Consider the following 25,233-nt stretch of genomic DNA (forward strand, 5'->3'; position numbering starts at 1 on the left):
ATGGGACTAAGGCAGGAATCCTATGCACAGGTGTCATGAATAAGTCCCACTGAACTCAGCAGGACTTATTTCTGAGTAAGAATTCATTGATGGTCATTTCAAAGATACATTGCAGTAAGTTCAAAATTCATGTGATCAAGATGTGCTTCAGTTAAACTACAAGTATGCTTGTCTGAATTTTTTTTTTTAAGTGGCATACTCTCACCCTTACATTTGTGCCAGCATAATAGCTCTAACATAATATAATGCTAACTGGTACTTAGGCTTTGTAGAGGGCAGCAATTCTGCCATAGCACACCCAATTCATCCCAAGTCTCAGCCCTGAACAATTTAGCAAACTAGCTAAAACAAGAAGTAAAAAGAGGAACATGTTCTTGCAATCACCCTCTTAGTACAGGACAGGACATGGATCGTGCCTTGTACATGCCAACAGTTCCTGTCCTCAGATGATGTTGTCAACACACTGAAGTATTTTACATTCACAGTGACCAGTGCTTCACAACTGCCCTTTGAAGGCTCTTAGCCCAACACGCCTTTCAGTCCTGGGTCACACCTGAGTCCTGGCTCACATCAATTGGGTTGATGGTCATCTCGAAGATGCATTGCAGTAGGTTCAAAAAACTGAAATAAAAGATTCAAAGAAAAATATCGTGAAATACTCCCCACAGGGCACTCAATCAGCAACACAGCTACTATTGATTTTCATTTGTCTCAGAAGACCTAAATCAGCAACATATTGTATAGAAGAATCATAGCTGACTTGACTCAATAAGGCCCAGTACTGAGTGTGAATGACAATGACTCTGGGGCTATTCATTTTATACACATATTCTCCCTCTAGTAATTGAAATGCAGCTTGATAAGGGCTTATTATCCCTCATGTTAATGACTGCTGTTCACTTTTTAAAAATCCATCCAATGTGCAGTAGTTAAAATAAAATTCTACACTTCACCACTGACCTATTTGTAATTTTTTTGCCTCCAGTTTGTGACGGATTGATTGATTAATTAAGTGTCATCAAGTCAGTGTCCACTCTTAGCAACTACATAGATAGATTTTCTCCAGGATGATCTGTCAGCCAATTCAGCTTAACTTGATGCAAAACAAAGCTGGGCCAATTTGAGGCTCACACAAAGGACATACACATCAATAATTTATTTTATTCATTCATTCATTCACTCACTCACTCATTTATTTTATTTTATTTTATTCTATTCATAACCTGCCCCTCCAATACACTATCGCTTGGGGCAGCTCACAAAATCAATAAAAACAGATACAATATAAAAACAATATAAAACTAATAAAATTAGTAGAAGTTAATTAAAAACAAGACTCAGTTAAAACCAAATTTAAAATTGCAAGTCAAAAAGTTAAAATCCACCAGATAAACCATGCATATAAAATATTAAAAAGGCCTCTTTAAAGAGATGGGTCTTTAACTGTTTCATAAAGACACAGAGGTATGGTGTGGAGCATGGTGGAGCTCTTCTGGGAGGGTGTTCCAAAGCAGAGAAGACACAAGTGACAAGGCGCTGTCTCTAGTCCTTGCCAACCAGGTCTCCAGTAAAGGTGGGCTATGAACTGTGCCACAAGTCACACTGGGGCCATGTGAGCCCCAATCTTCTCCTCCACCACACATACCAAAGCCCCATTCTGATAAGTGTGTGTCAAGGAACCCATTGTTCCTTGAACATGCCTGCAAAACTGCATGCAAGCAACCACATCAATATTTCTTTCAGTCTCAAAATAAATGAAACCCAACGTTTGCATTCTTGTCTGTTCACATGCTTTCATATTTCATCTTAACTGGGCTGCAGATCAGACTGCCTGCATTGCCTTCAAAAGTGTCTCCTGCTTTGGTTAGCATTCATTTAGTATACCATTCTACGGTGTTATATTTTAAAACTGGAAGTACTGAAGGACGATACCTCTAGAGCAGGGCTCCACAACTTAAGCTTTCCAGTGGTATTCAAAATAATGGCGGAAGGAAGGAAGGAAGGAAGGAAGGAGAGAGGGAAGAGTAATCACCAATTATGAGTAAGTGGATTTTTAATAGATAAATGTATTGAGAAATTGATATTGGTGCTTACTCACTGAAACAACAATTTCAATGTCAATGTTGGACAGATTTTTTTTTGGTAGTTTTACAATTGGCCTTATAACTTAGGTTTATTTTTAAATGTGTAGGGCCTTCATAACTTTTATAATACAATTATTGCAAAGCAAAAAATAATACTTTGTTATGCACCTGATAAGTGGATAGGCAAACACAAAAACAGTAAATTAAAAGGATCTAATAAAAGAAAATGATAATCGAATAAAAAGAAACAATTTTTGCATAAAATAGAGTCTGTAGTTTACATATAGAACAACGTATCATCCGTGGAAAGGGGATGTATGCATGCAGTGCAAACTGTGTTCTACTGAGCTCTTAAGAATTGCATCAGAGCTGCAGTAACCCTGCTCCTATTGGGAATAATGGAAGCTGTGTCACTGCAGCTCTGATGCAATTCTTAGGAGCCACAGAGATTCAGCAAGCTCAACAGAAGCACAGATGCAATGGACTCACACAGAGCCAGCATGTGTGCATCCCCCTTCCATGGGTAGCACACTACACTGTATTTAAGCCACTAAAATTAAGTTTTCTACACAATGTTCTTGTAATCAAACTGTTTGTTTGTTTGTTTGTTTGTTTGTTTGTTTGTTTGTTTGTTTGTTTGTTTGTTTAAAGAACCTGGGATACCTACATTAATATGTGCATCCTTAAATCTGACCCATTTCATTTCCAGGGCTTTTCCCAGTTTTCATATTGGATCACTGAAACTTACTACACATCTTCTCCTTTCTATAGTCAGCACTTCATTTTAGCAGGAAAGTAGTAACATTGGCAGGTACAGCCTATTAAACTTACATCGTTGTAGATTTTGTATAGGCTGTATAGGCTTGAGCTAGCTGCCTCTAGAGAGTCTACCACAGAAGTCTCTCATTGTATAAGAGAGACTACTATGCCTCACTGTATAACACTATTACCTCCCCATTCCCACAAATCAAACTACATTGGGGCTCATGTTCAGGGCAGATTCAAATAAAATCACACTGGATCATGCCTAAATTTATGAAATCGCATGCCTTATGTATCCTTTTATTGCCCATGAAACTTCCTCAAGTAGATTTAGTCAGGATATCCTCCTATACAACCTCCTAGGGGCCAAAAGCTTGGACAAACAAAATCTTCACCTGACTCCTGAAGGCACAAAGGGGATGTTTTGTAAGGGAGGATAACAAAACATCCCCAGGAAGGGCATTCCAGAGTCTGGGACAACAATTGAGAAAGCCTTGTCCCCTGCACATACCTACCAAAGTGCTGACATATGGAGCAGCCCTGCCCCTCACCAGTGACCTTGTCAGGTGGCAGAATTTGGGAAAAGATGATCCTTCAGATACAGTATCTAGGATATCTAGGAGGACCCAATCCCTAAAGGGCTTTAAAGGTCAAAAACAGTACCTTTAATAGACCTAAAAACAAATAGGCAGTCAGTGCAACTCTTTTAAAATGGGAATGGTATGCACCAAACAGGCGGTTCAAGAAAGAACCCAGGCTGCCACATTTTGCACTAGGTTAAGTTTCCAGATGTTCTTCAAGAACAGCCCCACACAGAGCATGCTGCAGTAATCCAGACATGAAGTAACTAAGGCACGATGGGAATCATGCCTTAGTAACCATCATGCCTTGCGAACTGCTCAGAGCCTTTGGAGTCCGGCAGTATATAATTTTAATAAATCAATAAAATAGTAACTAAGCCAAAGCCAGATCTGCCTTCTCAAGATAGAGGTGCAGTTGGCCATGGCTGTCACTTGGGCATCCAGGAGCAAAAATGGGCCAAGCAGTACTCCCAAACTGCACATATTCTTTCAGAAGGAGTGCAACCTCATTGAGAACAGGTTGAACCCCTCACACTGACTGGATCTCCTAACAGCACTTCTGTCTTGTCTGGATTACACTGCAGTTTTCTAGGTCACATCCAGCTCATCACTGCTTCCACAGCCTAGTTCAGGATGCTCACTACATCCCTAGGATCAGATGACACAGTGAGATATATATTGGTGTCATCAGCATATTGGTGACACCTCAGCCCAAATCTCCAAACAACCTCTCCCAGCAGTTTCATGTAGAGGTTAAACAACATGGAGACAAGATTAACACCTACAGGACCCCACAGGCCAAAGGCAAAGATCAAAGGAGGGATTTTTTAAACAGTAGTCTCACCTCTTTGAGACTCAATGATGAATTAATAATTATCTCCAACCATCTGGCTGTTCTACTCTGGCTGCTTTTACCAGCAATTACGGGCAAGGGTCTATATCATATGAGGTTGTTTTAATTCTGCCAAGAATCTTGTCCACTTCCTTGAGCTGGACTAACTGAAATGAATCCATTACAGCAAGGCAAGCATCCCATGATTGCAATTGTAATCTAAATCTGCATGGATGCAAGCAACTTTATCAGCAAAGTGACATGCAAACTGATCACAGTGGACTGTTGATGGTTCCTCCCCTATTACCTCAGGGAGTGATGCAAAGCAAAGATTTAGTCAGATGAAACAGCTCCGCTGGCCTACACCAATAGTGGCAGAGAAGAAACACCTCTTTGCTGCCATCACCACCACAGAATAGTCCCTAGAAATGTTATCAAAAACAGAGGGCAGGTTGGGGGAAAAGGACAAGGCAACCGCAGTAGCTACAACCAGGATAAGACTTCATAAATAGAATAAATTACTACACTCGGTTGGCGACAGCAAGAGATTGTGAGACGCACACACAAGAACAGGAGGAAGAGGTGGTTCGGCGGGGCGGGAGGGAGTAAGAAGACTGTAGGCTGGGGCCAGCCCTGAGAGAAAGGGGAGGGGAGAGAGTGCAGGATCCGGGGGTAGTGGCAGAATAGCCTGCAAGTTCTGTTCACATGTTTTCCAGCTTATTTTGGTGGAGTACAGGTGGGTGTGGGGAGAGGAGCTTTACAAAAGTGGGGCTACAAAAGGTAGTGGTGACGGACATTCTGTGCCATTCATCATGAGTCTTCCTCCAACATCAGTCTAGCCATTGTCCAAACTGTTTCATTGTCCTAAGCTCCATGGAAAACTAAGGAGCTGAATGGGCTCCACCAAACCAGAGAATACATTCCAACATACAAAATACATCTCTACATACAAAAATTTACCAAGGCCACAAACATTCACCTGTTGTGGACCTGGAAATTCCCCAAGGGATGTCTGGAACTCAAGTGACTTCAGGGGCAGATCATCCTAATTGGTCTACCATTCCTGCCGAACTGAACTCCATGATGTGTCCATGACAAATGAATTCTCTTTTGTCCATGAAAAAAGAATGATCTCTACCTCCAGATCATTTTGTACCTGGTCAGCAAAAACCAAATCTAGCATATGTCCCACCATATGGGTGGGATCCCATACCAATTATGTATGTATGTACGTACGTACATTCATTGATTCATTCAGTTTATATACCACCCTTCCTAAAGTTGCTCAGGGCAGTATACATTAAAATCAAAAATACATAATAAAACAATTAAAAATTAAAAAAACCACATTTACACTAGATTAAAATTTAAATTAGAGATTAAAAGCCAGGCTAAAAAGATGGGTCTTTAAGGCCTATCATTGCTTGGAGGCCTCCAAGCAAGATAATCCTCTTATTTCCACAGGGAGCACATTCCACAACCCAGAGGATACAACCGAGAAGGCCCAATCCCAGATCGCCACCAGATGGTGGCACCTGCAGACAGACCCCTCCTGATGAAATGAGCTGCGGGAATCTTGTAAAGAAAGGCGCTTTCTCAGGTAACCCAGACCGAAGCCATTCAGGGTAATAACCAGCACTTTCTACTTTGCCTGGAAACATAGCAGCAGCCAATGCAACTGTTTAAGAACAGGCATAATGTGGTCCCTCTGGGAATTGCGATAGGCCCATGGTTATAATGGTGGCCATGAAATCCTGAGCCACCCCAGTGTGCATATTGAAGTCTCCCAGGACAATGAGACTTGGGGACCCCACTGCCACCTACACCTCTGACAGTTCTGTTATGTCCTATTGATTCAATGGGAGAGTTAAGCATATTTTAACTCTCTTCCACTGAAAGCAATAGCACTTGAACGTGCTTAATACTGATTGGGTTATACCCAATGGCTGATATCATATTCAGTGCTAAGGGTGATGGGAGGTTATTGCATTGCTGCTGTTGTGGGCACACAAGCAATGGCACCACTGGGGAAGATGCTGGTTATGCAATCAGCAGTACTGTGGTTTCTCCCATTGCGGCTAATGGGCAAACTATGGTAATACTGGTTGCACAACCGGTGTCCTCCCAGTTTCATTGCTGCTTCCATGTCCACATCAGTGGTGCCACAGTGCCCACCCATCAGCATTAGCATTGTGTATCATGTCATCCAATGAATTTGGAGTTACTTTTGCTTACTTCCTGTATTTGTTCCTTAATTTTTGCCATCTCATTTTCAAGTGTGTTGCAGAAAACAGGAAGGTCAAAAGACCTTGCTTTTGGCAGCTGATAGTGTACATCCCAATCACTCTTGTTCCAAACTAAATTTGATTTAAAAAGACACCTTTGACTGTGCAGATTATCACTTGTCTGCTCACTGTTGGGCTTCTACTGAATCATTTGGCAGATGCCACTACTGATAAAGAACTATTGAACATGGAGAGACCAAAGCAGCCAGTTCATTTCCAATATATTATATTGCAGCCAAAGATCTGGCTGGTTATTTCCAATCAATATGTGAAATTCAGCATCATCCTATTCCTGTCTCCTGAGATTTTCTGACTCCCTCAATCCCTGTCCCTTGTCCCTTCAGCTTCACTTGCTTTCATTTTCCCTAGCTATTAATAAATACACTGTTCCTTTCTCCTGTTCCAAAATACTGTGTAATTCTTTTCCTCAGATCCCACTTTTTCTTGAACCCTCTTCATAATTACCTGCCTCTTCCACGTCGTCCTGCATTCAAATTTTCCTCTTTTTTCACCCCTCTTGCCCTCTCTGACCCCTTTCTTCCATTTATATTGCCCCTTGAGTTGTATTAGCACTCATCTCCTCTGTTTTCGCCTCTGCCCCCTTAGCCTCCCTGTTTCCCCAGCCTGGGAAGTATACAATAGAGGTCCCATATGAGGCATCTGGTCAGCAAAGTCAATCCAATGCTGGGAAGAAACTGTGCTGCAGGGATGTGAGAGCTGACTCAAATCAAGCCAGAATCGAGTTTGAGATGGCTTGGTTCAAAAACTTGCACTCAAACTGAACCAGCCCAACGAAGAGGGAAGCCGGTCTGAGTTGAGCCAAGCCTACTCAAAGTCCCAACTCGCGAGCCAGCTCAGTGGGTATACAAGTAAAGGGGGGGCATATTTTAAGTGTGTGGCGGGGGGACACGAGGAAAAAGGTATTCTTTACCTTAAAAAACAAGGTGGCAGTTCCTCCAGCCCCCCACCAGCCTACCAAATAACAGGGAGGTCAGGCTGAGACCCATTTGGGGCCTCTACACATACACATCTACCATTAGAGTGACCTCCACACGTGCGCAGAATCCATGCAGTCCAGGAAAACTGGGTCCCAGGAAAACCAAGTCCGTACAAATCCCTACTGTGCTGTTGGTTGACATTTTATTACTGAATCCCCCTCAGCAGTCCAAGTGTTTTATGATGTCATAGTTGTTCAGCCCAACGCCTTGAGTGTTTGGACAATTTGAAGATGGCTATTTTCATCTATGAAAAATACTCATTAACCTTTTTGTATTAAGACCACAATTTTTTGTAGCAGATGTAGCTGGTAAGGATCTATTTATGCTATTTTCAAAATTAATATTTTGTCCCAAATGAGGTATTTACAGAGGTGGCTTATTTGAAGGGTGGGGGTGGGTGGGGAGTCAATCTAGCTTATGTCTCTCCATGCCAGTCTACAGAGCAGTGAATCCCACTGTGACTACCATAAGAATGTGTTTGTATTATTAGATAAAGCATAAAACACATGGCATTAGCATTTTATGATACTAATAGAATAGAATACCACATTGATATTCTACATATGATACAGAAGCCATGTACTGATGCATTCCATCTAAAATAACTACAGATTGGTTTTATGTGGAAAATAATGTCCAAGTCCTCTTATAACAATGATTTTAATATTTTAATTTTGCAAATTATAAACATTACCACCCATGCTTTTGTGAGCATTTTTGTGAGCATTTCAGTTGCAAGCAGGCATTTCTCTAGGACTGAGAACATACTAATCACAAAGTATCCAGGTAGCAACATAGGAAGCTGTCATATACCAAGTCAGATCATTGGTCCATCTATCTCAGTATTGTCTACACCAGGCCTGCTCAATTTAAGCCCCCAGCTGCTTTTGAACTATAACTCCCATAATCCCCACCCACAGTGGCCAATAACCAGGGATTATGGGAGTTGTAGGTCAACATCTGCAGTAGGGTCAAAGTTGAGCAGCCCTGGTCTACACAGACTGGCAGTGGCTTCTCAAGGGTTGCAGACAGGAGCCTCTCTCAGCCCTGTCTTAGAGATGCCAGAGACGTAATTTGGAATCTTCTGCATGGAGCTGCTCTTCCCAGAGCTGCCCCCATCCTCTTAGGTGAATATCTTCCAGTGCTCACATATATAGTCTCCCATTCAAATGCAAACCATGGTGGACCCTGCTTAGCAAAGACAACAATTCATTCTTGCTACCACAAGACCAGCTCTCCACCCTAGAAACACTGCAACTTCAAGTTTCATCTTAGATGACACATTTTTGAAATGTTACTTTGCCCCTGATAAATCACATGATAGCTGGCACTAAGCAGTATTCTTAAATGACAATAAAGCAATCCTTAAAATGAAAATCTGCTACAGCAATAGAGGTACCACCACACTGTTGGGGAATATCCTGGGGTTTTGTGTGTTTTTTTAGCCGCCAACCATTTCAGTTAAGTAGCAAACACAATTTTAGACTCACAAGTATTTAAATCATTTCACCAAAAGTAGATTCTCAGATTTAAATATATCTCCATTTTAGCCAAACATATAAGAATATTATTATACTGCCAAGTTACCTACTCCAAAAAAGAAAGAAAGAAAGAAAAATATATAAGGGGATAGTGGTGCTGATGAAAATGCAAAGAAAAGAGTTACCACCCAATAGAACAAATGTAATCAGCCACTATCTGTTACTCTTCACGCTTAGTTAGGGTACCACTATTACAGAAAACAGGATAAATCTAAATTTGAAGATTCTTTGAAGATTCCACACATCAGGAAGTTTATCACGTTTGGAACTAATACAATTTCACTTCTGAGGAAGCTTGTTTGAGAAACAAGGACTTATCGCGAAACCTTGTTAAGTGATTTATGTATATTCAGTGTTTACTACAATAAGTGATTTAAGTGATTTATCCATAACAGGTGATTTACATTAATGAAGTGTTTCAAGAAGTTTCTATCATTTGTACATTTGTTCTATTGGGTGGTAACTCTTTTCTTTGCAAGTTCTCTACTCCAGCTGAATTGGGGAAATGCAAAACTAAGAACTACTCGGGCTAGAACGTAACTGAATGCTTCACAGTGCTTGTACTGTCAAGTATGAAGGATCAAGTGGCCTCAGCATGTTGTAGCTGTCAGTAGGCCACACAAGAGTTCAGCACAACATACTCTTTGTCAGGATGCAACCCAAAGCAATCCACCAAACAGTTCAACTGGCATATTTTTCTCAACTGCTTAAAAAACCCTAGTCCAAAACATAGTTTGTAACCCATACTTAGTGGTATGCTCCAACATGCACATGGGACTTACACATGAGCAAGCTTGTTGTGTCCTTTCAGTGGAGGAGGCATACTCATGCATAAATCTCTTTGCAAGGATGGAGGTCTTCCTTCAGCAAAGCAAACAGCAAATCCTCTTTGGCCATGAGATTTCTATATACAGGTATTGTTCATGACTTTACAATATAGTACCAATTATATCAACAATTCTCTAAAATATCTCAATTAATTTGGGTTTTAATGCTCAATTAAACACTGGATCAAGGCAGAGTCAGACTTTATTTCATTACAGAATATTGCTACTCACTTCCATTGTGTCTTTTGAAAGGTAAACCACCCAGTATACTAGGTTGAATCCTGCAAATGCCACTGGAAATAGGATCCTGGAGTACTGATCTATTTTACTAGTTCCTCCAATGGGTGGTGGTGTTGGTGGTGGTGGTGCTGGTTCTGGTAAGGGAACTGATGTTGGCTGACTTTGAGATGCGCTATTGGATACTGTGCTTGCTTCAGGGGACTGATCTGTTTGTGATGTCATAGAGTTCATTCGCCTCTTCAGGTTGCAATTGGAGTCTGAGTGCTGTAGGGAAAAAACACAGTTACTACAATTTTCAGGAAACTCAGATTTTACTTGTAGTGCTTTCCATTATTTTGGAATATTAAAATTAGTTTCCCTTCTCCTATTTATCTATTTTTTCCCTTACTGCTCTTCTGCAGCATGCAGTAAACTCAATATAAAATAAACAAGCTGGGGGGGAAAACACTGCAAGTCATTGTCACCGATCCTCAAATCTATTTATGTGCATCTCAGGCTCTGATCTCCATTGTTTATTTGCCAGGTAACATTTGGTAGAAGCTTTTGACATGAAATGATATGAAAAAATACAGTTTACCTATGAATGCAGAGTGCATTCATATTGGTTTGTTTTTCAAAGCACATTGAAAAATAAAGTGAACCAGTGGAGGAAAAGGGTGGGTGGGTGGGGTAGAGAGACTGAAAAACAATCATAGAGGTATTTTTGTTTAGTGTTTCTTAGTGTTCTGCATTGTCCTCTAATAAAGGGTAATTTTCAGGAACAAATTGTAGCCTTTGATATTGCATTTACTTAAAAACTGTGAAATTACTTCCATATCTTTTCCTTTTCCCATAATCTACTAGAAATCTCTTCACTCTGGATCTGAAGAATACAATGTTCTTCTCAATTTCCACTTCCAGTTTGTATAATCTCTTTTCACTGGCTAACATCCTGCCTAATGCTGTTTGCATGCTTCTAAGGACAGCACAACTGCAGCATGAGCCTCCATGCTTTGGAAGTGTGTGCACTCTTGTGCAAGAGCACGACGATTTTTGGAGCCATCGGCCATCTAGAAACGTTTTGTTACAGGGGAAATATGTCCTTGACATGTTCCTGCTATAACAGAAGGTTTCCAGAGCATGGGAAGACCATGAAAAATAGTTGTTTTCTTACACAAGAGCACTGTAATTTGGGTGCAGCCAGGGACTATACCTGTAAGTACACACGGTGTTAGAAGCATGCATGTCGTGTTAGTCAGTTGGCTCTATTGTAGGGCCTCCATTTTTCCTGTTATTTTATATTATGTTATATTTACCATACAGGGATTCCCAACCTTGAGTCCCCAGATGTTGTTGGGCTACAATACCCATAATCCCCAGTCACAACAGCCAGCCTTGTATTATAACATACATATGCCAATTAGGAATACTCCCCAAATTCCCTATCTGAAACGTTCTGAATTTTCATCAACGGGGACAGAGTAGAACCACAAAAACAACAGACAGAAGGCTGTGCTAGCTGGTCAAAGAGATCAAAGAGTCAAAAGAAAGATAGTGTGCATCCGGTAAGAGAGTCGGCGTATAGGTGCTTAATGCCAATGCCAGAAGCCTCTGAGCCAAGATGGGTGAGCTGGAGTGCTTGGTTGCTAACCAAGAAATAGATATAGTGGGCATTAAAAAACCATGGTGGAACAGTGAAAACTACTGGGACATTGTTATCCCTTGGTATAAACTCCATAGAAAGGATAGGGAGGGGCGCCTTGGAGGTGGAGTAGCACTGTATGTTAAAGAAGGGATAGAACCTAACAAGCCAGAAAACCTAGGAGGACTGGAGTCCTCCACAGAAACCTTTTGGGTGACAATACAAGGCCTGAAAGGAAATGTTCTACTGGGGACGTGCTATTGTCCTCTGGATCAAAATGCTGACATTGACTGGGAGTTGTAGAAGGAAATCAGGGAGATGTCAAGGAGAGGCAGGGCAATAATTATGATTGACTTCAATTACCCACACAGACTGGGTAAATTCATAGTCAGATAATGACAAAGAGATCAGATTTCTACGTACGCTGAATGACTGTGCCCTAGAACAGTTGGTCTTGGAACCAACCAGAGAGAAGGCGACCTTGGACTTAATTCTGAGTGCCACCCAGGACCTGGCGTGGGATGTCAAGGCTCTGTGGTCGCCACATCGACTCAACAGCACACTTTACTTTACAGTAACCAAAACAAAGGGCACAAAAGCATCTGTTTAGAAGAGAAAATATGGACCTAGTCAGGTCAGATCTCTTGCTTTTTTCTTTTTTCTTTTAGCAATTGCCCACATCTCTGTAGGGAAGCTTACCTCCACTTTGAGAGCTATGGTTGAAGACATATTCAATTGCCCATATTACTCATACAGTGCTTCCTTTCATCATGTGATGGTGCACCCTATGATGGTCTATACTGACATCAGTCATAGTTGGAGAAGAGGGGAAACCTTGCATATGATGATATTATCGCCAAGTGATTAGGTGGTTATGTGGTCACTTGAATTGGCCTGAAAGAATATTGCAATGACTTTAAAGCTCATCTTTGCTGCTGTTCCTTACATGTGATCTAGTATCTGTGATGCAGTTATAGCATTGAGCCTTTAGGACATTATGTTTCATCCTGCTAAATGTAGAGCATTTTGGCAAATGCACTAAGCAGCGTGCTTTATATTAGCATCACTGGCTTTATATATTTATAATTAGGGATATCCTTAAAGGTTTTCAGGGTTATGGGGAGATGAGCCTGTCCTGAAATATTCAGCCTACAATCCCATCTGCACTTTCCTGGATATTGCTCAGGAATAAGGGGGACTTACTTCTAATTAAACATACATAAGACTGCACGACATATGTATCGCTGCATCTTTTTATTTTACGATTATGCAGTATGGTAATAGCTGTTTAGATAATTTGTTATCTGTAAGTTCCTAGTATGTAAAGATCCCCCTCTCTTGCACCAAGGGCAATGTGATCAGCAGCAGCATCTGCAGTACCCAGAGCATGCTGAATGCCAGTGTTTTCCCCCCAATCTCCCACACACATACTCGCAGAGTTGCTGAGCACTCATTCTCTCCCTGCACACCCACAGAGCACATTGCACATCGATTCCTTCCCATTTCCCCTTTGCTGGTGGTGATAGCAGTGGGAGCTGCTGCAACTCCTGCTCCTCCACCTCCCACTCACCTGCCTTGCCTTCTCAAGAGACAGAGGGTGGGAGGTGAAGCAGGCAGTGCCGAGGAGCAAAGTGGCTGTATTAGTTTTATTGCTGTAAACGGCCTAGAGACTTCGGTAGTGGGTGGCATACAAATATGTTAAATACATAAATAAAGTGGTGGGCTAGAGAGTCCACCATTTTATTCCATACTTCTTGCCATTCTATTTGAAGAAGCAGGGCAGCACAAGCAGGAAAAAGAAGCAGGAGCAGTGGTATTGCACCACTGCCAGGTAGGGGCGGGGCAGGACAGAGTGGCCAGTGAGGCAGCTGGTAGAGACAGGTGTTGGGTGTTCCCTGCCTCACCTGAAATGGCTCCCTTGCCTCACTTGATTAGTGGGCCAGCCCTGCAAATGTTTCATATACAAAGTGAATGCTGCATACATCTATAATAATAGTATGCTCAATATATGTTTTCACATATACCTATACCTTAAAGCAAGATTTCTGTAACTCCATCCTAGTAAGCCTCCTTCAGTCAGTAAAAGAAAAGAAAAAAGTCTGTAATTACCCAAAGGTAACCAAATAATAATAGGCAGCCCAGTTGCCAGTGCTGTTTCCAGGCCTTGGAACAGACAAAGTACAATGAAGGCAGATCATAACTATTCAACTAAAATAGCAATCAAAAAGTAAAGGAACTGAAAGTATGTCCACTAGACTCCTGTTCAGACAAGTATCCCGAGTGAGTGGACTTAAATGGGCGTGGTGGTGGGTGGGAAGAGAGCATGTTCATAACTGAAGCTGCCACCCCCAACCTATGTGTCTTCAGTAGATCTACACACGTACTCTGTACACATGTAGACTCTGCACAAACAACTGGGAAACCTACAAAACTCAGGGTGCCCAGCTGGTTCTATTCAGATCTCCCATTGAATTGCTAACTTAGTGAAGAGGCACCTTTTAACGTGGTGATTCTCTTTGTTTAGCAGCAGAGGGAGAGTAACTGGTCCTATTCATCCCCAGCACAGTACCTCCAGTGACTGTTGCTGGTGTCTGTCTGATGTTTCTTTTTAGATTGTGAGCCCTTTGGTGACAGGGATCCATTTTATTTATTTATTATTTTTCTCTGTGTAAACCGCCCTGAGCCATTTTTGGAAGGGCGGTATAGAAATCGAATGAATGAATGAATGAATGAATGAATTGGCAAAGGAGGATTCTGCTCCCCACTCCATGCTTTGAGCCTACATGCTTTTGAAGGCTGAACAAGGCTTCTGTCTACTGACTGTGCAAAGATCAGGCACAAGGTGTGCTGCTGTGATCTTTTTCCTCTCCCAATGCAAATACTCACTCATCTTAGATATTAGACCTGTGCACCATAAAAAATGTCAGATCCAACCACTGTTCCTTCTAACAGGGATTTTGAGATGTTGTTCACTACAACTCCCAGCATCCCCAGCTGCCATGGCCTTTGGCTGGGGATTATGGGAGTTGTAGTCAACAACATCTGAGAATCCCTGTTAGAGGGAAGACTGGATCCAACCCAATCTGACCCAACCAGACAGGAAAATATTTGCAAGACCTGACATGCCCTGCCCAAACTGCCAGGGTCAGATCAGATTGGACCTAATATTTTTTTCAGAGCCTTCCCCTCCTTCACTACCTGTCTCCCTCCCTTCACCCACCATTTCCCTGCCTTTCTCCACCTTCACCTTCCCTTACTTGGGAAACTGAGGGGGCCAGAGACAGCAGGCACGTTATCTTCTTTGCTACTATGGAGCACAGGAGCTCAACACAATGCATGCACTACACACCCCACAGTGCATCACTGCATCCATTAAAAGAACTACACACCCCACAATGCACTGTGTCAGGATCCTAAAGAGCTTTAGCAGGGGAGGGCGGTGAATGTCTGTTTTGAGCATAAGCCACAGCAAGGGGAAAGTGCCACACAGCTAAGCTGATTGCAGTGTTCCATGGGAGCGAAGAAGACATCACACCTGCTGTCCCTGGCCCCCCCAGAGTCTCAGGTAAAGGAGGATGGCAGAGAGAAGGTGGATGGAGACAGAGAAAGGCTAGGGGAAAGGGACAGGACAGTGGGAGGAGTTCTGACAGGAATGCTGGAAGTCCAATAAAATTCCACCAGGACAGGTGGAATTTTAGTCAGAGTTTCAACTGTCCAGAGTCCCTACTGTCTTGGCGGAAGTGCCCGACATTGTGCATATCGGGTACAACATGCCTGTAGGACATACATGACTGCACCTGCCTAAAGGTAAAGTGTGCCATCGAGTCGGTGTTGACTCCTGGCGACCAGAGCCCTGTGGATGTCTTTGGTAGAATACAGGAGGGATTTACCATTGCCTCCTCCCGTGCAGTATGAGATGATGCCTTTCCACATCTTCCTATATTGCTGCTGCCTGATATAGGTGTTTCCAATAGTCTGGGAAAGATACCAGTGGGGATTCAAACTAGCAACCTCTGGCTTGGTAGTCAAGTCATTTCCCCGCTGCGCACTTCATATGTTATCAGAACAGAGCTAAATAAGTAAAATGCTCCGAGAGTTGCCCCACGAAAACATAATAAATGAAGGGACCCAGAACTCAAGCAACCTTCATATCCTAGAACCAATGAAACACACATAAGAAAGCTGTGGAAAGGGTTTGGGAGGACTTCCTATTTCTCCTTACAAGTACAATTTGGCAGCACCCTAATCAAGGCTTTCTTCACACTTAGAGAACCACAGACTTCTTTTTAAAAAGACTGAATTTGGGGTTACTGGGCAACACAGAATCACCAGTGTGGTTGTAACGGTGTGATGTCCCATCAAATTTGATTTTTAGAATGAGGCGATCTTTTAGTGACCTACTTTTCTGTAGACCAACTAATTCTTTCACTCCCTACCCCCACCCCCTATTCTCTCTCCCCATTCTAAAATGTCAATTTCTTGAATCTTCATGCTGCTGCCACTCACATTAACCCAAATAACTGACAGGGAAAATGCTCTGCAGATGGTTCCAAAGGCTATCTGTATAGACAATGGGACTCTGCCTATCAGGAACACAGATGTCTGATTTTGTATTTTTCCTCTTACACAGCAAGCTGAAGACAGATTTAAAGGGGAGATCATCCACAGATGTGTCACAGAAGCAGAAAGAGGGTTATCCATGTCCACTTGCACTAATCATCATAATAATCCTGCTCTATAAACATCCAGAGTCTATGAGCTTGAGCCACAGCTTTCACTCACCGTCACTATCAGATTTTGCTTGGGGTGCCTTACTTTACAAAAGGAATGGATATGCTGTGGCCTGCCTTTTATGCTATTCTATTATTAGAAACCTTGCCCCTGTCACATGCTAACAGAGTTGCACCTCTTCCCAATTATATCACCATGTCACACAGATAGTTCCAGGATTTCAAAACAGTTCCAGCCTTTTGCGTTTCTTCTTCCAGTTCTGCTTATCATTACATGGGGATATGGCAAGATAAAACAAGAACGCTTTGGCCAAAAGCAGCTCTTTCACCTTCCAGCAAAACCAGGCAAAAAGAATAGATGTCAGCCTTTTTCCAAATTGAATTCCCTCATTCCTCTCATAAAACCTGGCAGATTATAAAGAGATGACAGGAGACTCCATTTTCAACAGCAGGAAATACCTTTAGGTGAAAACTTCATCGCATGCCAGCTCTTGGCCAATGAACAAAGCTCTTGCCTAGATGATTAAAATGGTGCTTGCTGAAAAACAGTGGGTATGAGATGAATCTAAAGTCTGAGTGTTGATTGGGCTGCCTGCCACATGCAAGGTGATGAGCATTGTGATATAAACAGGGGTTGACATCCAGCCTAATGTTGCACTGGCACAACAAGAGAGGGGCAATTCTTACCAATCTCCCTTCCCCACTGAAGCCCACGCTGCCTCTTAAATATATGTCCCTGGGGGGTCAGAGACGAGGGAAGATATCTCCCCCTTTATGTAGTGCTAGAGCACTATTAGTCTGGATGTCAGATAAAAAGCAGGGCAGGACAAGCAGAAGAGCAGAAAAAGAACTTGATACTAGCCAATTAGAAAACCAGTGTGGTTGCTTCTGCACTTCGGGTTGCTTTAACCAGATTTGCTGCAGCTGGCTAGAGCAAGAAAACCCTGTACCTTTTTTCAAGCAAGGGAAGCCACCCACTGACCCAAACAGTTAACTTTGGATTGTTGTGTTATATTAAATGTACAGTCTGATACAATGATTAATCCCAGCAAACAATAATGAGATAATCATATCTTGGTATTCCTAGGAGCTAGGCTGGTTTCAAGGGATGATGCTATGCCCAAGTTCAGTTACTTTAACTGATACAAGCCAGAAAAGGAGAAGAGAAGAGAAGAGAAGAGAAGAGAAGAGAAGAGAAGAGAAGAGAAGAGAAGAGAAAGCTTTCAATACTGTTACAAGTCTGACAGCAACCTATGACTCTGTATGGCATGTTGAGTACACTCCTTGTGAATAGCTATGTTTATCCAAGAAAATATTGGCATCTACAAATATACTCAAGGAATAATTTTCTTTTCACAACAACCTCTTGTAGTTTTTAAATCCTCTCCTATTCAAATGAATGCGAACCTGGTCTCTTGAGAAGCATATGTGTGCTGGTGGCATTGTCAGTGCAGCTGACCATTCACTTCACATAAGGAAATGCATTGGTTTGAAACAACTTTGAACTGCCATGCTGCGCACACACACATGTACACAGCTTAACTGGCTGTACTAAAGGCTTGAGCACATGCAGTAAGATTCAGGGTTGAATGGATAAGGATGCTACTTTGAGAACTTTAACTTAAGGTAAGAATGGTATTGGCTGCGAAAGTAGGCCCAAGATGGCTAAAATTAAAATACATAATTGAACAACAATTTTAAAAATCAAGAAGCAAAAAAACAAGCCCCCCAAATCCCATAAGCAATAGTAGCATAAATAGTCAAATGCACTAATCCTTGCTCAGCCATATGCCATCAGAAAAAGGTCTTTGCAGGCATTCCAAAATCTAGCGAAGAATATGACAGATCAGTTTCTAATGGGAGCATAGTCCAAAGGGAGGCTGCCATGCTCAAGAATGTTCTGCACCTTGTTGCCATCAACCAGACCTCTGAAAAAGAGGCACTTAGAACCACACATACATACATATATACACACCACCAGCACCTTGAATTGTGCTTGGAAACTAACTAAGAGCCAATACAGGGTTTGGTTTGGTTTTTTAAATGATAATATCTCCCCTGTGGCTAGTCCCAGTTAACAACTGGGTCACTGCATTATGAACTAGCTATTTAGCACCTATAGCTGGCACTACAATTTGAGAGAGAAAATATACAAAAGACCTGGCCTGAAGACTTAGATATCTTCCAAAGATATGATACCTTGCTGCTTTTGACCATATCACAGGTGTGATCCTTTAGGTTTAAGCTAATAGTTTACTTGAAATTAGTGGAACAGGATGTATTGTTGTTCTATGTCTATGCCTTCCTTCTCCTTGACAATCTTGATGCTTTCCTTCTTATAGATAAGAATGCCTCTCCAAAGGCTGAGACGGAAAGCCAAATAATTTTTATTTTATTTATTTAACATATTTTTATACTGCCCAAAACTTACATCTCTGGGAGGTTTACAGTAAATAAGCCATTAATGACTTCAGATGATTAATTGTGTGTTTCATACAAGGTTTGGAGAAACTTTAGATGTAGAGGACTGCTCAAGTGAGTGATATGTTTCTATTATGACATAATCAGAACTTTCCCCCACACCGCATATGATTACTTCTACTAGACATCTTCTGAGTTGCCTGTCTTTGACAGCACCCCATTCCCGTGACAGCACCCTGCCCTCAACAAGGTGGCTTGCATGCTGAAGGCAATGGATTGCTAAATAAATAATATCTGTGTCCAAGATCCATATGGAGTGAGCAGAGGATATGATTACCTGCCCTGTCAGCATCACCCCTCTCTGATGGCCAGTGGTGCTGATGTGAGCAGTAACCACATAATCCTCCCATTTCACATGGTTCCTACACACAGATACTATCAGTGCAGTGGACAAGCCTCTAACCTCTATTGCCTCTAATAATGGCAATCTATGACTTGTTTCTTAGTGAAAAATTTTTTCTACAGGATGAAAGGGGATCTCGTGAGTACTTTTATCATTTTATGTGTGCTGTGGAGTTGGTGTCAACTCCTGGTGATCACAGAGCCCTGTGGTTGTCTTTGGTAGAATACAAGAGAGGTTTACCATTGCCATCTCCCACGCAGTAGATGATGCCTTTCAGCATCTTCCTAAATTGCTGCTGCCCGATATAGGTGCTTCCCATAGTCTGGGAAACACACCAGTGAGGATTCAAACCAGCACCCTCTGGCTTGATAGTCAAGTCATTTCCCTGCTGCACCATTAGGTTGAGGCTGCTTAAATAGTGGGTATGCCTTGGTATACCCATGGTGTTCACATGGGCAATATATAACAGAGACATATTCACAATTTTGACCACATGTTCCTGACAGGGGATGCAACTGGTGTCCACAGTACGTCCCCTGCATGGTGCCAGGATGTAATCAAAATACAAATGTGTACTATTGCCTGTACCCCAATTAGTGGCTTATTCAGTGGCAATTGCTCTGGCTTTTGGAAGTGAGGGGTAATGTTGGGGGTGGCCCTCTCATGAGGTGGGGTAAGGCCATCACCTCACATGTGGGCATGAGGAGGGACACAAGAGACAGGGAGCTCCAGCCCTCTCGCCACCACAGGTGCCTTCCCCTGGGTATCCATGATGCCCATGGCCACCACTCATCTTAATCCCACACAGGCATGCTGTTCATTTCCCCCTCCTCCTTGTCCCTCTGGGCACACCTCTTCTTTCCCCTCCCCCACCACCACCCCGCCCCGATGCAGGAGTGGCCCTTTCATGAAGCCAAGTGAGGCAGTCACCTCAGGCTGCAAATTAGTGGGGCACCAGCAAGGAGGTGAAATGCCCCCTGCTGCCTCCATCAGAGCAGCAACCTGACCCTTGCGAGCTCTGCAAGGAGCACCTCTGCTCACATTCCCTGCAAGTGGGCAAGAAGCATGAGGAGGGAGGAGGAGGCTGCTGACCACCTTCCCGCCTCCCCACCCCCTGCACCACTTCCAAAGCTTGCAAAGGTCCATTTTGAAAGGGAGCTAGCCCTCTTCAGGATCAGGAGGCAAGGCAACATTTGGTGCCTTGCCTCTGGTGCTGCAGGGCCTTGGGCCACCCCAGCCCGGACGTGAGTCAGGAACACCCCTGCTACCACTGCCATACTGCCACTGCCATACTAGCAATGTCAGAGTACTCACCATTGCTGTCTCAACAGCATGGCCTGACAATGCTGAGTGCCCGCCCACAGATGAGGGAGCCGCATATTATACGTCATCTCAGGCAGCAAAATGTCTTGGATCATAAAAAGGTAACACTCGCAGAGGACTGGGGTATAGTCTTGTTTTCAGCTGTTAATTGTGCTTAACTTCCATTTCTACACAATTTTATATTTTGCTCTTAATCGGCTATTACTTTCCCCCAAGTGGGCTATAAATGTGAATACATTTCTAAAGTCTTTCAGAGTGCAAGGCCTTAAAATTCAGCTATTATTCTTTACTGCATAGCATTCTGCTGACACATCTCGTCATATTTTTGTATTATTTACTCGCACTGTAGTTTAAAGAGACAATTTATACCTACATTGATACATTTGTTCCTTCATTTTCAAGGAACATTCATATTAAATGATCTCCAAACTGTCTCTGCTTTGTACTGTGGATATTTGATCTTGCTATCAGCACAACTTGTAGTTATACAGCAATAACATAAAATGAGTACCTTGCTATATTTCTGGATACCATAAAAGCTTAAACTAACAAATATCTATTTATTCGTATTTCTGCTTCCCTCACATCTTGGAATTATGTGCATTTGCTACAACTATGGTGACAGAAAAATAAATCAATTGCAGTAACATCTATTCAACAGTCAGGAAATGGACCTCTCATTTCCCTTCTAATTTATTAGGTTCACAGTATAGGTGTTTGCTGCTCTAATTCTATTGTAGTGGAAATTAGATTACTGTCAATGTTCAATATGCATGCAGAAAGGAAAAGGAGGAGGAGCATACATCACTGGAAGAGGCTTTAGGCATAACTGCCCTAGATTGCCAACAGAGTTCCTATGAGGGTTCTTGAGTTTCTCTAAAATTTATGAAAAATATGATTGGGCTGCCATCTCTTAAAGCTTTGTATTCAACAGGGTTTACAGAAAGAACAACTCTCTTCACCACACAGAAATAAGGAACAGTGGCCTACATCCAGATTAGTGTTACACTAGTGTAATGCTGTTGTACTTGTGTGAAGACATCATGCAAAGATGTGCAAAGCAAGAAACACCTCTTCCCAGACTAGTTATTGCACTAGCAGAAGATGCTGACGTCACAAAATATGCTGCAAATCATTCTGCACAACAGGTTGCAGAATGCATTGCAGAATAGGTTGCATAGCTGTATATATGTCTTGCAGAAAGCAATCCACAAGCAATTGTGGAACATCACAAAGCACTGCAAAGTGCCTAGAGGTGTGTAACTTCTCACACTGCACTAGTGTAACACTAGTCTGGTTGCAGGCCCATGACCAGCATAGACCTAACTTGATATATGAATGCATTTGTAAATTATTTCCAGCTTCTACAAACAACCATCCCATACACTGATATTAATGTGGCTGGTTGGATCAGTTTCATAATTTAAAAGTGTAATATTACTGCTACTGCTACTACTACAACTACTATACTACTTTTCAACAGAAGTTCTCAAAGAGGTTTACACAGAAAAACAAACAAATAAATATGGCTCCGTGTCCCAAAAGGGCTCAGTCTAAAAAGAAACGTAAGATAGACACCAGCAGCAGCCACTGGAGGGATGCTGTGCTGCAGCTGGATAGGGCCAGTTCCTTGCCCCCTGCTAAATATAAGAGAATCACCACTTTAAGAAGGCACCTCTTTATTCAATTAAAATGCAGAAACTAGTATGACTGCTGAATATGACATGCAGCTTCAGTATTAGGTGTCCTGTCTCCCTTTTTTTTACCTGCCTAATGCATTAACTAAGAATTGTAATAGGGGATTTATGAGAGAAGACGTCATTCCCAAGCCTAAAAATATTTTAACCAGAAAGTCAAATATCATTATACACTATTATAAATTATTGTAAATTATTATTATTGATAATGATATTGATAATGATGATGATAATGCTAGACCCAATAATTAAAGTACCAAATCCAGTTAATAACATTGGGTAGACATTGGGTAAACATCAGGTAAATAGCATTATTATTATTATTTCTTGATTACACCGTCAGACAGGTGTTTAATGACTGGTTTTTTTAATCCAGACATCGAGTCCTTCCCAAGGACCTGCAACGGCTGAATTTTATTATCAATGTTTTTGCTGTTATTATAGATATCATCGCAGAATATAGGCTGTCTGCAGTAAAGTTGCTTTTTGTAATTGGCTGATGGTGATTTCTGTGGCCCCTATGGTGTTGAGGTGATCTTCAAGTTGTTCTGGAATTGCACCGAGGGTGCCAATTTCCACTGGGATTACTTTGGTCTTTTTCTGCCACAGCCTTTCAATTTCAATTTGTAGATCTTTATATTTTGTTATTTTTTTCTATTTCTTTTTCTTCTATTCTGCTATCACCTGGTGTTGCTATGTTGACTATTTTAACTTATTTTTCTTTCTTCTCAACTATAGTTATATCTGGTGTATTGTGTGGCAGATGTTTGTCTGTTTGTAGTTGGAAATCCCATAATATTTTTGCATCTTCATTTTCTACAACTTTTTCAGTTTTATGGTCCCACCAATCTTTGGCTATGATATCTATAAAAATAACAACAATGATACTGATAATAAAATTCAGCCATCTCAGGTCCTTGGGAAGGACTCGATGTCTGGATAAAACAAACCAGTCAATAACACCTGACTGACTCTGTGAACAAGAAATAATAAATACAAGCTACCTGTAGCCAAGAACTGGTGGGACCATAAAATTGAAAAAGTTGAAGAAAATGAAGATGTAAAAATATTATGGGACTTCCGACTACAAACAGACAAACATCTGCCACACAATACACCAGATATAACTCTGGTCGAGAAGAAAGAAAAACAATTAAAATAATCAATGTAGCAATACCAGGGGATAGCAGAATAGAAGAAAAAGAAATAGAAAAAATCACCAAATACAAAGATCTACAAATTGAAATTGAAAGGCTGTGGCAGAAAAAGACCGAAATAATCCCAGTGGTAATTGGCGCCCTGGGTGCAGTTCCAAAAGACCTTGAAGAGCACCTCAACACCATAGGGGCCACAGAAATCACCCTCAGCCAATTACAAAAAGCAGCTTTACTGGGAACAGCCTATATTCTGCGACAACATCTATAACAACAACAACACTGACAGCGGGATTCGGCCATCCTAGGTCCTTGCGGGGGACTCGATGTCTGGATGGAGTGGGCCAGTCAATGGCACCTGTCTGACTGTGTAAACAAGAAATAAATAAATAAATAAATAAATAAAAATAATAATAATAATATAATGCTTTTCAACAACAAAAAGTTCTCAAAGCCATTTAAATACAAAAAGAGCAATAGGAAGAAAATGGTTCCCTGTCTCCATAGGGCTCCCAGCAGTGTTCTCTCTATTTTATTTCTTTTCATCTGTGTGCGGAATGAGTTTTGTTCTGGGCAGCAGTATCAAAGCAGTATGTGCGCACACGCATTCAGAATGGGGCCTTCCTGATTCAATCTGAGTGGGATCTAGAATTAGGTGAGTGGACATTTTAAAACTTGTGAGTGCACACACATGTGCACACCTTTGAGGGAACACTGGCTCCCAGTCTAAAAAGAAACACAAGGTAGAAACCAGCAACAGCCACTGAAGGAATGCTGTGCTGGGGTTGAAAAGCTCTCTCCCTGCTAAAAAAACAAGGAAACCACTACGTTGCCGACGTATCAAGCAAGAGTCAGCAAGAGTTGGCAGGTCTCAGCTACCAGTCTAAATGAACTAAGATAGTCAACACTAGATCATACACAGTTATAGTTATGGAGTTTCAAGGCCTCAGAACATGAACCTTTATACTTTCCCAGTTGATACTATAATCCTATTCTGGACATTTCATGAATTCGGATATCCAAGTTTATACTAGCCCTATTCAATTAAAATGAAGTCACTACCTATATCAAAATCACATATGTTAACTATAAACATGACTTCTATGGAATTTATACAATTATAAGAGCAGCCTTGATCAAAAGATAGTCTAATCCAGCACTCATTTTAGCAGTGGTCAGAAAGCTACTATGGAAGCTCATAAGCAGGGCATGGTAGAGATAGCCATCTGATCATGACTGTTTCTAGCACTTGGTAATCAGATGTATACTGTCTCTGTACATGGGGGTTCTGTTTTCAGCTGTCAGAGCTAATAATCATTGATCAAATTGTCCTCTATGAAATCCTGTCTCAAAGCCATCTGTGCTAGTGGCCTTTTTGATATCTTGTGGAAATGCATTTCGTACGAGTTACGTGTTGCACATAGCAGCATGCCCTGTGTTTGTCCTAAGCCTACTGCTAGCCATTTTCACTGAATAGCCTTAACATTCAGAGAGAGTATCTCCCTCTTTATCAAACTGGTTGGGGCTCATAACAAGATAATTCTTAAAGCTTTTAAATGACTTGCAACCCAGGTATCTTAAGGGCTGCTTATTCCAAAGAGTTTCTTATTCCTCTGTACCCAACAAGATCTACGGTGTGTGTGTGTGTGTGTTGCTGTGCTCCATGTGCCAACACCTCTAGGGGCTCAACTGTTGCCTCACCCCACTGCCTCTGTGGTTGCCCCCAGGAAATCC

The 25,233-nt window shown here is 41.8% G+C and overlaps 1 protein-coding gene and 1 long non-coding RNA gene across 3 annotated transcripts in view; one reads left to right on the forward strand and one right to left on the reverse strand.

Annotated features, from left to right (window-relative positions):
* Positions 1-494: 494 nt before the first annotated feature.
* The window catches only part of GABRA6 (gamma-aminobutyric acid type A receptor subunit alpha6), a 60,951-nt gene continuing 36,212 nt past the window's right edge, over positions 495-25,233 (reverse strand). For both annotated transcript variants that reach the window (XM_053297336.1, XM_053297337.1), the window contains 2 exons: positions 10,142-10,414; positions 495-621 (listed from right to left, as the gene is read on the reverse strand). In XM_053297336.1, coding sequence (XP_053153311.1) covers positions 571-621; positions 10,142-10,414 — 324 coding nt within the window. In that variant the 3' untranslated portion in view covers positions 495-570. The remainder of the gene's footprint in view (positions 622-10,141; positions 10,415-25,233) is intronic.
* LOC128345433 (uncharacterized) lies at positions 15,193-17,851 on the forward strand. The gene is made up of 2 exons (XR_008316469.1): positions 15,193-15,336; positions 17,589-17,851. It is a non-coding gene; the product is annotated as an uncharacterized LOC128345433 (long non-coding RNA).

Source organism: Hemicordylus capensis, chromosome 2, assembly GCF_027244095.1.
Source record: "Hemicordylus capensis ecotype Gifberg chromosome 2, rHemCap1.1.pri, whole genome shotgun sequence".
NCBI lineage: Eukaryota > Metazoa > Chordata > Lepidosauria > Squamata > Cordylidae > Hemicordylus > Hemicordylus capensis.